Raw genomic sequence first — 13,919 nt, 5'->3', positions numbered from 1 at the left:
GAGAGTCTGTTTTTTGAAGTTCCTTGCTGCTTGAGAAGCAGGTTAGGCTCATATATTCTATCTTTAAAAGCTGATGTTTCCGATCATCTGAGAAATTTTGACAGCAGCCCAAAAACTATTGAACAGAAATGTTTTAGGGAGGGACCTACAAAGTAGCAAAGCAAACATTATTCTGGCAACATCTGAGACTACCACAGGAGCTTGAGAAAAAAAACGGTACTATCAGGGTTTGGCTCCTGCTTCCAACCACGTGGTTGAACATTCTCTTTCTCTTTGAGAAACCACCTGAAATGAGAAACCCCTCAGACTCATAGATGTGAGGGATGGAGAATTGGGCCTTTATTCCCAGGAGGTGGTACTAATCGTGCTGACTCGTCCTTAGTCTACACAACCAGCCAATTACCGTACTACGCCTGTACTAAGCAAGCACTGCAACAAGTGTGCCAACATCAACAAGACCATCTCCGATCAGCTGTTGACAGCTTGTGTTCCACCAGTAACATCGAGTTCCGCATCTGTCAGACTTTCCAGATGTTAATAAGGTTTCTAGATCACAGGAGCAGAGTGGCCCTTCCTGACAGTGGACTTTCCCCAGCTTGAGAACCACATATAAGATAGCAATGTAAATCCAATGAACTGTCCACACTACAAGCATCATGAAAGAAAAAAAGAATTTAGGCTGCCTACAAAAATTGTGAAAACCCAAAAGTTAAATACCTATGTTGAGTACTCAACTACCTTATCACATGGTTAGACACAGTGTATCTGTAAAGAAACAGCTTTACTTCTGCTTTTCATGTCTTGCAGATAAGACATCTTTTTTTACACTATGCATTACATCTATATGTGTTGTCAATACAACCAAACCTGGCTACCAGAAGGTATAAGAAACCAAATATTATTAAGCATATGAAAAACATTATTAAGTATATGAAAATATGCATTCCTCTATGGGGAAGAACATTTAGCATGACAGTATGAGGGAATCTGAATTAAAATTAAAAGATAAGTAAGAACTGCACCAGAAAAAAAAAAAACAAACCACATCTATATTAACACTTCAAAACCAGACATGCAAAAATTTTAACAACTAAAAAAGTTAAAAGCAGGAGATCTTTAGAATGAACATATGAATGCAAATAATTTTTTTCCTTTGTTATGACGGAAGCTCACCTCTTCATATACTTTCTTGGCATTGCTGTTATCTCCTATCAAGAGGTAACCAACACCAAGGTCATTCTTGAATGAAGTATCACTGGGAAACAGCTGAACTAATTTCTGTAGAGTAACCAGGGAACCTCTCATGCGACCTAATTTGATAGAACAAGACTTAATTACCACTACAGACATGAACAACAGTAGTAAGATGTTTACACAATGTCTAAGAAAACACAAATCAAAGCCAGGTGTTCCACTTTCACTAGAGATCAAGAAGTAGAACTTGAAAAAAAACTGGTGTGGACAGAAGCATATTCAGCTCCTTGGTTGTCACCAGGGGTGCAGCTGTACAAGGAATATTTCAGGAAATCACTGCGAATGCATATCATGCAGTGTTATGGTAGCCTCTAGTGGAGAACCGTTCACAGTGTCGCAGTAACATCAAGCTTTGGTTACTCTTTCATATGTAGATGTCAAAGTGCTTGACACAACTAGGTAAACACATCAAAATAAACTTAGTCTTAACTGATTAAGTAACTAAATGTAATTCTAGCGTTAAGCAATAGTTCTACTATATTTCCATTACAAAATTAATCATGCTTTCTGTGCTTAAAATTAAGTACATTCCTCGACTCCTTAGATGAGGTCTTTCTGAGGAACAGCAAGATCAAAACAAGTTGATATTAAAATCCAACCCATGGGAACAGAACTCTTTTCTCCACCAAAGGTGACTGTGCCTCATATTCTAATCAGCACTTTTTGTACATCACAGAATTGAGATTGAAACGTTCAGATGCTATCCCCAAGTTCAATTCCATTCTTCTCTATGTTTACTGAAAGTTTATTCTGGATATGTTTACTCTGTGTATGCCATTAATTTCCTCATGATTTCCCTCAGCTTCAGCAGAAAAAGAAGAACATTTTCTTTCTTCTGTCAATAAAAATTTTTTGACCACCTCTCATCATAGCTTCTCATAGCACCTATTGCACTGTTTTCTACAGGGACTATGTTCATAAAAGAAATTCTATACACTAGCTCCCTAGAAAAAATTTAAAGAATTTTACAATATTTTTCGTAAGTTTTTAAGAGATTAGGAACACAAGTCCTACCAAAAATTCAATGGAATCGGTGCTTTAAGTCCTTACTGATCTTTTGAAAGTCTTGCTCACACAATTTCCATAATTTTTACACCATCCTCAAATCTTACCAAGAAACTGCTGCCTGTCTGCTTCTCGTTTCAAGCTCAGTTTTATGAGATCTGAAGGGACATTTGGCAGACTAACCACCTCATCATAGGTGTTGATGGCTTTTTGCAGCATCTCATTACTTCTCATTTTCTCAGCTAAGTCATCTTCAGACTAGAAAGAATCACAAAACCATTATTACAACACATAATAATCCATTAGTCTTAAAAATAACTTCATTTTCTTAAAAGGCAAACTATGCAATTTTTAAACTATGGGAATAATTTTAGAATTCTCTTTCATCTATATAATTTTGGCATAACAATGGAAAACTTATTTGGTTGTGCTTCATGGTAAAGCAGATTAGAATTACCGTTAATTCTTATTTCCTGCAAACTGTTTGAAAGCATGAAAAAATCTGCACCTAAAGCATACATTAACACAGATTTTTGGTTAACGTTTGTAGAAGTTGTAACTTCTGTTTTTGAAAATGAATGAAGCAGTCTGTTTTAATACTATGGAAGAAATGTAAATTGTTGCCTATGGACTATTTGTATACTAAGCCTTACACTGGCAGCAATACACAGATCAAAACACACCAGCAAACATCTCTTTCACATATTCTGACACAAATTTATTTATACTCTTTCTTAGAAAACTAACTAGGAATTGGCTTTACTCTTGCATATGTTGATAGAAATCTTTCAAAACCTAAATTTGTTCAGAACCCTACAATTCTTTCAGAACTTAAATTTGTTCATTAAATTCAGGAGCACACCAAAGGATATATGAGACTTCTACTGTGAAATTGCAGCTTCAGTGAAGCCAACTGAAGCTACTACTGATTTCATCTGTGGTATGGCATTTTCATAATTCTCTTCCACAGCTGAAAAATATAAGACTGCATAGCAAATACTGAATTTTTAAAACACATTTTGAATTGTTTATATAAATGCATGCATTTTGATGTGTTTAATGAATTCTTCCCAAATACATCTATTTTTATTGGCTTATATTCTTTCTTAATTCAACTAGCAGAGCAAGGTATAGGTGCATCACAAGCACTGTAGGTGCAGAAGCTCTTATTTGTCTACCTAAATCCACTGTTGTATCAAACACACATTAATTGAAACAGCTTCAACTTCCTACCTGCATATGCTGTAGTAAGTAGTTAATATCTGGAATCTTTTTGCACTTCTGCCCTTTATCTTTTTTAACTTGGTCTACTTGGAAACTGAATATGGGAAATGCCAAACAATACAGTTACTCAAAGAGTTGATCAGATGATTTCAGAGATAACTTCAGAAATCAGTTCAAAGAGATTATTTATTTTTCTGATGTGCATTCACTAGGAAATTTCCTTTTCCTTTTTTTGAGGGAATTGCAGGGCAAAGAATAGTAAGAGATACAGAAGCAAGTGGTAAAAATTGTCAGCATAAAAACTGCATAAATTCACCAGTATATACTCTATAAATCATATAAGGAGGTTTAAGATCTATCTATTCTTCTTTTCAGCCTTAAAGGTGTTGACTATTTTTGTAGAAGATTTTTTCATCTGGCCTAAGTGTAGCTCTAGCAATTGGGAAATTGCTCAAATTTCCGAAAACTACTTCTAATTATGAAAACTTTTGCAGAATTTTGGGAAAAACAGTTGCCTTTTAGAGCTATTAAAAGATCCAGAAAAAATGAATCCTCATATCTTATTAGAAATTGAATCTACAAAATTAGCATGTAATGTTGGTTCATGGTTCATGAAAATGGAGAATTACACTCTTGTGGTGAATTCCTGGCCTTTACCTGTACTGTTCTCTGTTTACCTTTAGTTAGTGATGAGAGAGAGCAAATTTGAATGCATTGTATTGGTATAATAATACCCAATATTAAAATACTAAGTATGGTGTTACAATGTAAATTCTAAGAATAATCCATCTGTCAGTGAAGCCCCATTTTTCCATTCCTTCAAACAGCTTCAGCCTACACATACTGGATTCAATAAATTGCCATTCATCTTATTATTATGAGTGCAGTAAAAAGACTTGTATGAGCCTACAAAGGCTACTGAAAATGGAAATTAATTTCAAGTTGTTTTTACACATTCCCAGTTGTTTTTACACATTAGCGTATGCTAATTATGACTTCAGATTTTGGCCTGTAGGACCTTTTAAGCATTACTAAAGTAGTAGGTTGTGGCTACAAATTGTTGTAAAGGGACAAATGATGTTGTGACACGGGGGGAATTCTCAATGAGAATAAGCTTCACAACGAGCTTCAATGATCTGCCCTCCTCCCTAAAAGCAAGGAGGCAGGAAGCATATTCTCTTAGATATAATGAATAGATTCACAAAAAAGGTAAATACTAAAAACGTAAGCTAACAGAGTTACGTTCATCACATATATGAACCAAAGTGGTCTCCTGCTGTAAGAAGGCAAACAGTTCAGATGACTAACCCTCACATAGAGCACTGAAGTATTTGGTCTGCTGTGTCTCGAGTGCTTAATTTTTTTTTGAATAAACATGGCTTCGGTTTTAGCATGGTCATTATTAACCAAGTAAAAACTGGTTGTGACTCCAATTCAAGTGCCACATTAATTGTATAACAGCACAACTCCCTTCTACAGTGAGGGTTTCACTTTGCTCATTTTGATTAACAGGGGTTCAGTCTTATTATACTGAGTGCAGTGGGATTATCCTACTATTTATGAAAATACAAGGATTATTCTATTCTGAGACATTCCAACACAGCTCAAAAGTATTATGAATGCAGAGCTTCTTTTCCAATGCTTTCCCCCCCCGCCCCCGAGGGGAACATCTGAAACAGAACTCACTCCACAAGAAAAAGCTAATTAAGCCTCCTTGCCTAAGAATTTGTGTTCTTTACCCTTTAACACTCTCTCTCTAAAAGCTCCAAATCCCCTTCCGTATTCCCACTAAGCAAAAAGCTGCATTTAGCCCAGAGCTGACTGAGTGTTGATTTACTAGCTACAGCAAACAGTATGTAACAGCTAAGTTCTGCCTGTTGTTCCTGCACTGGGATGTTAATTGGGATTTATCTCTTACTGTTCATCTGACAGTTTTCATGAGATCTACAGGATGTATCTTATTTTTGTGTTATTTACAATTCTTCCCACTAGACTAAAGTTAGACAAAAGCTCCCAAAGTAATTGGGGAAGGATAGAGGACTGAAACAGATATAATATGACCCATCACATAATTCTTTTTTTCCCTAGGAAACATCCATAAAATTATAAATGAATTCCACCTGGGTTTTAGAACTCGATTGTTAAAAAATGTTGGTTGTTTTTTTTTTTTTTTTAAACATTTATGGCTATTTTTTAGTACCTGTGCTTTCCCGTATCTTGCTCGAGGACTTTGTGGATATTGATTCACTAACCCTTCAAAGGCCCTTAGAGCTTCTTCAACTTTTCCCTGGAAAATAGAGATATTTATCAACAATTCTATCTAATAACAATGCTAAAGGATGCATGGCCTAATATCACATCAGTTTCCCCAATTAAAAACCAAAAAGAAAACAAAAAAATGCAGACTGAATCAACAGTTTTCACTAATATTTTTGTTGTGACTGCCCGCTTATTTAAGAGAAATTTGTTGTCATTGTTTATTAAACAATGTTATCTACTTTCCATGGTTAAAATCCATAGATTTGTTTTTTGTTTTTATTTTACTCACTTTCCCTTTGTTGACTGGACAAAATGCTGAGATGACAGTAACATATCTATATTAAAGAAATGTAAAGATTCCATTGCTAATAAAAAAATCTAAACTGAATGTAACAGAGAATAGAAGGGAAGTTCTAGACATATGTGGAAATTTCCTCTCTGCATATCTCATGGATGAACAGTATTCCAGCCATGGTTCTTCTAGGGGAAATGCTGTAGATACAGCTATAGCGTATGGCTGTTTCCTCCAAATCTTTTGCATAAAGATATCCCTCAGGACACCTCACATGTGCTCTGTGTCGCTTCCCTGTTGCATACAAAGTCCAAATGTACCTATAGTATTCTCAAGATCGATGCTGACTCGCAAGTAATATGGAAGTTGAGAAGAACCAGCTGCACTGTTAAACAGGAGCTGAGCACTGCTCGGCAACATTTGGCATCAGGTCTTGCTGCCACTTCCAACTCTTACAGCTTTATAAATACGAGTGGACTATTAAACACAATTCTCTTGCTATCTTCAAATATTACATATGTCTGATTTGTTACTAAAGTTATCCTGCTTCCTACAAGACACACATGATCGTCTGCGCCTCACCAAGAGACACAGGCCGTGAAAGAGTTGGACAACTGTCTCTATAGGCTAATCAGAAGTTTCTGTTATGTTTTTCTCTGATTAACCCATTGTTTAAGTAACAAGTAGCATGAAAACACCTTCTCTTTTTGTATTCTAACATGTCAACAAGGCTCCTAGTGAAGATGAGCAGCAGTGGCAGCCTGAGGTTAGTGATATCTATGTTGTAGCCCTTCAGCCCCATCACAGACCTACAGGAACTCTGGAGCTGCATAGATGGCAATGTAAAGCTGAAATTGCATAGTCAGTCTTCTGAAAATCAAGAATAATCCTACCTGCACCTGCAGTGACTAAAATGGTTTTTATTGTATTGCACTGAAAATAGCGTATCTCATTGCTCAGCCATCTAAAATCCAGGGTACAACAAAGACCTGCAGTTGTTCTCCACGTGTTAGGACTGTCTGTGACGCATATTAGAGTTTTACAAGATTTACATCCAAAAGACTTAAGGTCTCTCATTCCTAACAGTTCCACAGTCTTGCTTCACTATTTAATCTCACATCTGGAAAAGGGATATCTCTGCAAAGGTCTTGTTTTCTGAAACACTCGAATAAAAGAATAAAATTGGAAGTTATCAGAGAAGATGATGGAAAAGTTTTTGTTTATTGTTGTGGTTTTTTGTTTGGTTTTCATAGTCAGGTTATTAAATTCAGAAGTATCAAAATTGACTGACTGATGTTAAGGTCTTGCTGCCACTGGTGAGAAGCAGGAACATCTGCTTCGTGCTCTAAGCAGCTGTACGGGAGCAGCGACACTCACAGGATGCATGCAGAATCCCAACAGAAAATGATGCTTATTACAAAGATTTGTACCTAATGCTCACGAAGCAGATGAACGCTTACTAAGGGATACATATTAACACACATTATTTATGTTCTCTGATAATAATTGGCTTCTGTACTCAAATGGACAACAGTGGTAGGGCAGACCTAACCCTGTTCCATGAGCTTAATTTAAAGCAGTTTTTTGATGATAGGAATTCAGCACTTAAGTTAAAAATTTTCAAGGTTAAAGGTGAGCAAACACACATGATCATACACTTATGACTTTAAAAAATTTCAGATAAACTATCCAGCAGAAATGAAACTTGAAGGACAAATATGCACTGAATATTTAATTTTAAAAAGTTAATTCCACAGAAAGTAATCTAAATATAATTCTCCTTTTTTCTAAGTTAATTTTTATTTTATTGATTTTTGTCCACTGTCTACAGTCCTGACTGAAACATTCAAAACTTACTTTTTTACGCAGTTTTTCTGCAGCATCCAGTTCAGCTTTAATGGTCTTATCAAACTTGTTTAAGAGCTTTGGCTTCTTCTTCTTTTTAGCTAGAAGAGATTAAAAACCACACAGTTCATTACTGGTTTCATATTTCACAGGAATTGTTTGGCTTTACCTTTAACTAGCGACTAGTACTGTGCTGGTGAAGTGCACAATTTTCAAATAAGGCAGTTTCAGAATACACTAAAAAGAAATTGGTTTCTTACTTATTACAATCACAAACTCCAGTAAGAAAAAGCAATCTTCAGTCACTCAAACTGAATAACCTTGCAGTCCAATTTTTGATAAAGCTTTTTTCATCTCATATAGTCAAGGATTTTTTTCCAAATGGTTCATGGAAGAACAAAGAGAACCGTTATTTTTCCACATTTATACGGTATTATGAAAAATATCATTACCAGGACATGTTAGTGATTTCTAAAGTTGTGTCTATATATGTCTGCTTCTCTCTCTAAAGCAAGTAAAAGAGTTGATAGAAATCATAGTTACTCAGGGTAGGAGGGACTCAAAAATTTACGTAGTCCAACTTCCTGCTGAAATAAAGTTCAACGCTCAGATGTCCGATCAAGACCTCTTGAAGTGATCCAGTTTGCACAGCTTAGCAAGCTATCACACAGTAGCAGAGCAACAGCAGTATGTAGCAAATCAGTCTTGAAGTAAATTGCGTTTGAAGCAAATTGAAGTAAATTGTGTTAATTTAAACAGCTATTTACTTCATAGCAGTTCACTCTTAAACAATGTCTATTTGGTTGCATTAAGTATACTAGATGTTAAAAAAATGGAAATACGCTCCTGAAGAATATGACAGCACATAACTGCTTTTCTCCACGTTTGCTATAGATAAACTTTGCTTTTGCACTTAATTAAAAAAAACCCAAACAAACACCTTTTCTGACACAAGTAAGGAAAATACATATTGGCTGACACAAGTAACTACTAGTTACGTATATCTGTAATTAGTAGCATATGTTTTTGCTTAAGTCACGCATTACTGTTCTTCCCCTCTATGGAAAATAAGTCATAATGGCATGAAAAGAAGTAAAATGATTATTTTCTTAGTAGAAGTTTAAACAGAGAATGCTGTAACTGATATGTGTAAAGCTAAACCCAAACAGCATATAGCTTAACATCACAAGATTGCTGCAATGCTGTAGCAAGTACTTTGGATAACCGCTACAAGGTATTGCACCTAATCATGTTTCATCCTGCTTCCCAAGCCCTCAGGTGCACTGTTCAGGGATGACAAGAGCCATCACATGCTACTGGAAGCTGTGCTCATGATTCATTAAATGATATTTTCTCTCTGAGACTCTGATCCTACACAGAGCTTTAGGCAGACAAATCACTTCATCTATGTTAAACCTCAGAGAAAAACTAACACCTTAGTTAATGCTAAACCAACCCTAAGCCCATCCAAGCCTTAGAGGATCTCATGAGTCTGAGCTGCTTCTGTGCAAGATAAAAAAAACACTTGACCACCTTTGATTCTTTCTGTGCAAAACTTTTACTGCCATGTTCAACACCAAACTCAGACAGCTCTGCATGGAGAGAGTTTTTCTTACGTTACCTTTATGAACTATACTGCAGCATTGGTATGCGCAGTTAAATAGACGCGATTGCCTTTCAGAGGGTGGGGTGTGAAATAGAATTTAAGCAGCATTGAAGCTATTTTACTAAATTGCATTTACTTATTCACAAAGGTCATATGAAGCTTTAAATATAAAAATGTCTTAAGACCTATAAAGGAAAGGTATTAAAGCAACAATGCATTAGGATTGTTACATCCCTGTTGATCCTTTTTACAATAGAAGTGACTGTGATTTTCCAAGGCGTGAGCTACCAAGAAGATAAGAAGGAAAAAACTGTGTGACCTACAGGAGTTTACTCTTTTCAGGATAAACCACCAAATAGTATACTTTAATATCTTGGTTTTGCTACCCTAAACGCTTCAGGGTTTCATTGTACCCTATGACTTTAAGTCAAGCACTCAATAATGCACTTAAGGAATGTAGTTATCATGGAACTAAACTGAGCGAAGAGATGCTTTGCTTTTTTTTTAAAAAAAAATATTTAATATAATAATATAGATGGTTTCCATGTCTTTTGTTCATTCCCCATAGTTAATACAGTAGAAATGCATTTTAGTCCATGGCTGGCTCCAGTCTTGCTATGCCTTGCTTTAGTACTAAACGTTTCATAGGAAAGTGATGTCTTTACTGCATTTTCATGCAGTTAATGATGATAATGATTAAGGAGCACAGCACTGGCTCTGTTCCAATTGTTCATACCCCTTGAATCCAGCAGAACTTACAGAACCAGCTCTCACTGTGAGAGCAAGGCTCCCTCCACCCCAGGCCTTGAGTCCACAGTGACTAACAGGTATGGGCAGAAGTTTCTGACGTAACGTCACTGGGCCTGAAAAGAATAATCCATAACATGCAAAAGGTTTGTTGGTTTTTGTGGGTTTCATATTTTCTTTTCTGAAAATATGCCAGCTCTGTTTTTCAATAAACCACTGCTATTTCTAAGGCCTGGCTTGCTCAACAGTAGGTGTGGAAGAACCTAGAAGCATCAACCCAAGGAGCCAATAAAAGCAAGTGTCTCTGAGGACTTTTTAGGTTGGTTGAGCTCACAGCTGCTACATGAAACTGTCATTTGTTGCTTGCAGGAAAACTGAGGCATGTCAGTTCCCCTGGGTACATGATCTGGGGAGCTTCCAGGTAGACACCACCACCACTCAGTTTGTTCATATTCTCTAAATAGGAGGCTGTACATAGAAGAAATGATGTAAACCACAACAAAAGTGTCAATTCTCAGTTCCTATGGCATGAATGAAAATCTTTATCCAAGACTGGCCAGTTGCACAGAAACTGTGTATTCAGTAAGAGAGGACAGCTATTTGTCAGCTTTCTAACTTTCAGTATTTATGCAAAGATGTAGGCATTTGGTCCTTCTCAAACTCGGTAAGCATGGCAACAGCAAGGTTCCTTCGAGGTAACGGAAAGAAGCTTTCCCACCCACCAAGAAACTCTTAACTGCCTGTGGGACACAGTTTCCACAATTCGTTTGAGTTCACAATGAGATGAGCCATAAACAGCTCAGAAGCAAGAGTGAATGAAAATCGTACAAGTCTATGGCACAACGATATGACAGCTTTCCCCTCATATCTGACTTTCGTTATGTGTTGGAAGAAGCTTTTTGCCATCCTCCATTACAAAGAAGTATTATCTTCCCATTTTCAATACAATTATATATCAGCTCTAGGCCAGCAGGAGATCAATACGAAAAGCTGGAAAGGAGCTGTTAGCATAAATATTATTCATCAGCTAGGCACCAATATAACACAGTAAACATTATATAATGAGCAATCATTTTCATCTCCCATTCTACTCCTATGTTAAAGGATCCACCGGGGAGCTTTCAGTGTAACCATCAAACATTCCTCTATATTAACCAGATAGCCTGCTATCTCCCTGCAGGGGTATTTTAATAAATTATCCATTGCCTCCTTCTAGTGTAATAATCTTTTAGCAGATGTGACCCAATATTTTAAATGCAATGGTACAAAGAAGTTAACTTATCTGTTTTCAGAGGGAAAACACATGTAATTTTTCTTCAGTGACTTACAGATTTCACCATGTAGCTGAAGTAATGCACGATCACACAACTGCTAGGGTGATTTGTAGTCCAAATCTGGTTGAGCATTAAAATGGTAATAATTCTCTTATATATCATACTACGGTCTTGCAAGACTAATTCTGAGGATTTTCAGTAATGGCCTCGGATGTAAGGATAGGCTTTCTATCTAGGATTGCTGAAGACTCCCTCAGAGAAAACAGTTTCCACTGTCAAAGCAGCAAGCTAGGAAGAAGCTCCATGCTAGTTCTTTTTGTTGGAGAATAACTAATTGCCACTGATGACAAACAATCTCATATCTCCCTTCTGTATTAAGATACAGAAGGGGGGGGGCGGGAAATAAAAGAAGGGAAACATTTTGGAAGTGGTAGTGTATTAAATGTGCAGTAAACTTAATAGCCTGCAATGTCATCTGATGGAAGATGCTGAAATAGCTATTTTATATACCTATTTTGGCATATGAAAACTAAAATACCAGGCATATTTTACGTTTTTATGCTGAAAGGCACCTTGTCATCACGAAAAGCAGTGACAGTCTTTTTCTACAAAGGACAGAGAAATACCTTTTGAAAAATAATGGAGGCACTGTTAGATGCTCTTATGGTCTGAAGAGTATCATGTGAAAAATAAGGAAAAATAAACAAACTATTAAAGGTGATTGAATCACTTTTGAAGAACGGTTTAAAAATATTTTTTCTTTAATTGTCAGGGTGTGGGAGTGGCAACATTTACATCTGAATAAGCAAGAACAAAGGGGAAAGACTTTGCCACCGGAAGAGAGGTACATACCGTTCTGTAAAAAGTAGCTACAGAGGTGAAAGAATAAATTATTTCAATTATTTTCTATATCACCATAGTCAGGACAAGGAATAAAAGGCTTAAATTGCTAGAACAGAAAATTTGGCTTGAACATCTGGAACTAGTATCTCTGGGCAAGCACCACAGAACAGATTGCTGAGGATAGTTGTGGCATTCTAATTACTGGAAATTTGTAAGAACAAGTTGTATAAACATCTGCCAGGAACGACGCACACAGTTGCTACAGCCTTTGGTCAACAGAAGAGACAAAATAAGCTTCAGGGTCCCACCTAGTCTTATTTCCTACAATTTCTTTAATATACTGCTATATGTCAACACGCTTTAGTGCCAAGAATATAATTACACAGGGAACTTCCATTCTCTCATTTGTTAATTAAAGAAATTATCTCAGAAGCTCTCTGTGCCCATCATCACTGTGACTGAGATTCCTCCTAGCCCTATACCAGCAACAGAATATTGAAGCTCAAAAATAAATGGATCAGTTGCAGATTATCTGATTTGTCTAACAATCATGCTTTTATGTTCTGCAGCTTCTACTCAACCACTATGCTTCTATTCATCTCCTTCCTCTTTCCTTCTCTTGTCATCCTCTTCTCCAACCTCTCCCCTTCTCAACCTTGATGTCCTACCACATTTCCTCCCTTTCATCTATACACTTGTTCACAATCTGTTCCTTGGTCCAGCTCTTCTTATTTATCCATAATTTGTTCTTACATACTTGTCATCTTCCACACACTTGTTGCTCATGCCCTTCTTCAAGGGTCTTTTCCCCAGAACTCCGCTCTCCCACATCCTTGTTACTGACCATCTACTCTACTGCTACACTCCATCTCTGCTGCATACTTCACAAAACGGTTAGGGCTTTAAGCACCATGAGAGCGACCTGAGGAAAGATGAATGGGAGTGCCAAACCTCTTCTGTCACATAATCACACCTGCCCCATATCTAAGGGTGCTAAAAGAACATAAGTACCCCTTTGCAGGAAACACTTCACCTGTTCCTACACAGGGCACAGCACTGTGTTAACTACCTGCAAATTATCAGCCTGAGCATGAAACCATTACAACTACTTGGCTCAGCAGCAGTACTTGACGGCATATCTCTTGGCTCTCTAGCTAAAAGTTCATTCATGTAGTCATCACTTGAGAATGTCACCAGAGCAGTGACAGCTTAAAATTAATGTAACTAAACTGAGGTTTCTCTCTGTAGACACCTAAACCCTGCTATAATCTTTAGAAATCCAGTCAGTGGAGCTTAAAAAGCGGGCTCAGCACGAACACCAACTGGGTGGTCAGCTGAGGGCTCCCCTGATTGTACAGCCGACCGCTGCATACGACACAGTGTGGGCACCACACTGGCACCGGCACGTGTCTGGAACCGAGTCCCATCCCGGCTGTTCTCCTCACCCACTGGCTCTACTGTTAGATGACAACTGTTTGGAAGTCAATAGCGTGAACGCTGAAAGACTCAGGAAACAGTTTATTCCTTTCTTTCAGGACCTGATCTCACAGAAAGTTTCAGAGCTGTGAAG

The 13,919-nt window shown here is 37.1% G+C and overlaps 1 protein-coding gene across 1 annotated transcript in view; it reads right to left on the bottom strand.

The window, feature by feature from the left end:
• Positions 1 to 13,919, bottom strand: part of ASPH (aspartate beta-hydroxylase) — a gene marked incomplete at its 5' end in the record, with an annotated part of 111,566 nt that overhangs the window by 27,564 nt on the left and 70,083 nt on the right. The window contains 4 exons of the mRNA XM_081996271.1: positions 1,174 to 1,310; positions 2,367 to 2,517; positions 5,684 to 5,770; positions 7,892 to 7,980. Of these exons, the coding sequence (XP_081852397.1) occupies positions 1,174 to 1,310; positions 2,367 to 2,517; positions 5,684 to 5,770; positions 7,892 to 7,980 (464 nt within the window). The remainder of the gene's footprint in view (positions 1 to 1,173; positions 1,311 to 2,366; positions 2,518 to 5,683; positions 5,771 to 7,891; positions 7,981 to 13,919) is intronic.

This window comes from Phaethon aethereus (assembly GCF_964289735.1).
Source record: "Phaethon aethereus genome assembly, chromosome: 2".
In the NCBI taxonomy this organism is placed as follows: Eukaryota; Metazoa; Chordata; class Aves; order Phaethontiformes; family Phaethontidae; genus Phaethon; species Phaethon aethereus.
Note: the sequence above shows the minus strand (reverse complement) of the source record. Positions and strands in the feature narration are given on the sequence as shown.